We start from the raw sequence: 1836 nt of genomic DNA, 5'->3' as shown, positions 1-1836 counted from the left end.
CTTAAAACAATGTCAAGCAATTTATGATTGTCAATTCCAAGAATATTAATCTACTTAGCCTTCTTTCTCAAGACATTAATAACTATTCCATGCTTTACTTCTGATCTGTCATTACCATCTTCATTTTTATTGTTCCTTAGTATACCCTCCACCAGCCAGGCCTTTCAATTAATGGCTTTGTGAAAATGTCTTTCCATTTCACCTTTATATCTTTCTTCCCACTATTCCCTTTGCTTGAAATGGACTTTTCTATTCGGTTTTGCCTGGCAAATTCAAAACTTTTAAGAAGTTTTAGCTTAAGTAATAGCTATATCTTACCTCACCATTTTGCCATAATTTCTTTCATCTTACTAATATTTGTGGTGTTAATGTATCACATTTGCTTGTTTTGGATTTAATATATATATTTTTTAATTTTTTATATGTATATCTACTAAATTATGAAACCATCCATATCATACCCTTTTTTCCATATTTCTACTTTTCATTGCAGTCACAGATGTTAGACAATTGATTACTTATATAATTTCATTAAACTAAACTGAGTTTTAATTGAAATCTTACTATATTTCTTTTGTATATATACTGGATATAGTACCACCATTGTGATCTTTCCTGATTTGCCTTTATTTAGGTAACGGGAGAGTGGCTTCATGGCTAACACAAATGAATCAGTGGTATCTGAGTTTGTGCTTCTGGGACTTTCTAAATCTTGGGAACTTCAGCTTTTCTTTTTTGCCATCTTCTCTTTAGTATATGTGACATCAGTTCTGGGCAACATCATGATTATTGTTATAATTTCCTCTGACTCCCATTTGAACTCACCTATGTACTTCCTGCTCAGTAACCTTTCCTTCATTGATATCTGCCAATCTAATTTTGCCACTCCCAAGATGCTTTTGGACTTCTTTGTTGAACACAAGACTATCTCCTTTGAAGGCTGCATGGCCCAGATATTCCTTCTTCATAGTTTTGTTGGGAGTGAGATGATGTTGCTTGTAGCTATGGCATATGACAGATTTATAGCTATCTGTAAGCCCCTACACTATAGCACAATTATGAATCGGAGACTATGTATAATTTTTGTGTTTATTTCCTGGTCTGTGGGTATTCTTCATTCTGTGAGTCACTTGGCTTTTACAGTGGATCTACCATTCTGTGGCCCCAATGAGGTAGACAGCTTCTTCTGTGACCTTCCCCTGGTGATAGAGCTGGCTTGTATGAATACTTATGAAATGGAAATTATGACCCTAACTAACAGTGGCCTGATATCACTGGGTTGTTTTCTGGCTTTAATTATTTCCTACATCATCATTTTGATCACAGTTCGTCGCCGGTCCTCCAGCAGGTCATCCAAGGCACTTTCTACATTAACTGCTCACATTACAGTAGTGATTCTTTTCTTTGGGCCTTGTATTTACTTCTATATATGGCCTTTTAGCAGACTCTCTGTGGATAAGTTCCTTTCTCTGTTCTACACTGTTTGTACACCCCTGCTGAACCCCATCATCTACTCTCTAAGGAATGAAGATGTTAAATCAGCTATGCAAAAACTGAGAAACCGTCATGTGAACTCCTGGAAAAACTAGAGATCACCATGAGGTAATCCTGAATGGGAATAAAGAGCTTCTACTGGATCACAACACCATGCCAATTACTTTTGCTAATGATATTCTAATCTACATAAAATGCTACTCATGTTACTAAACTTGTGATTCTCTTCAACTAAACACATGGCATTTTTATACCTTGCACTCAAAATGTATAAGCAAACTGAGCTTTTGATATGTTCAACTTAATTATACTTTCCATATATTGACATAGTAAAAAGAAATG

The 1836-nt window shown here is 35.3% G+C and overlaps 1 protein-coding gene across 1 annotated transcript; it reads left to right on the top strand.

Annotated features, from left to right (window-relative positions):
* Window positions 1-653: 653 nt before the first annotated feature.
* LOC309867752 (olfactory receptor 4K1-like) lies at window positions 654-1589 on the top strand (the record flags this gene model as incomplete). The annotated part of the gene is made up of 1 exon (XM_082736822.1): window positions 654-1589. The coding sequence occupies one exon, from the start codon at window positions 654-656 to the stop codon at window positions 1587-1589; it is 936 nt and encodes a 311-aa protein (XP_082592948.1).
* Between the last annotated feature and the right edge of the window lie 247 nt (window positions 1590-1836).

The sequence above is a fragment of the Mustela nivalis genome (genome assembly GCF_964662115.1).
Source record: "Mustela nivalis genome assembly, chromosome: 6".
NCBI classification, from domain to species: Eukaryota; Metazoa; Chordata; class Mammalia; order Carnivora; family Mustelidae; genus Mustela; species Mustela nivalis.
This window is presented reverse-complemented; position numbering and strand designations above follow the sequence as displayed.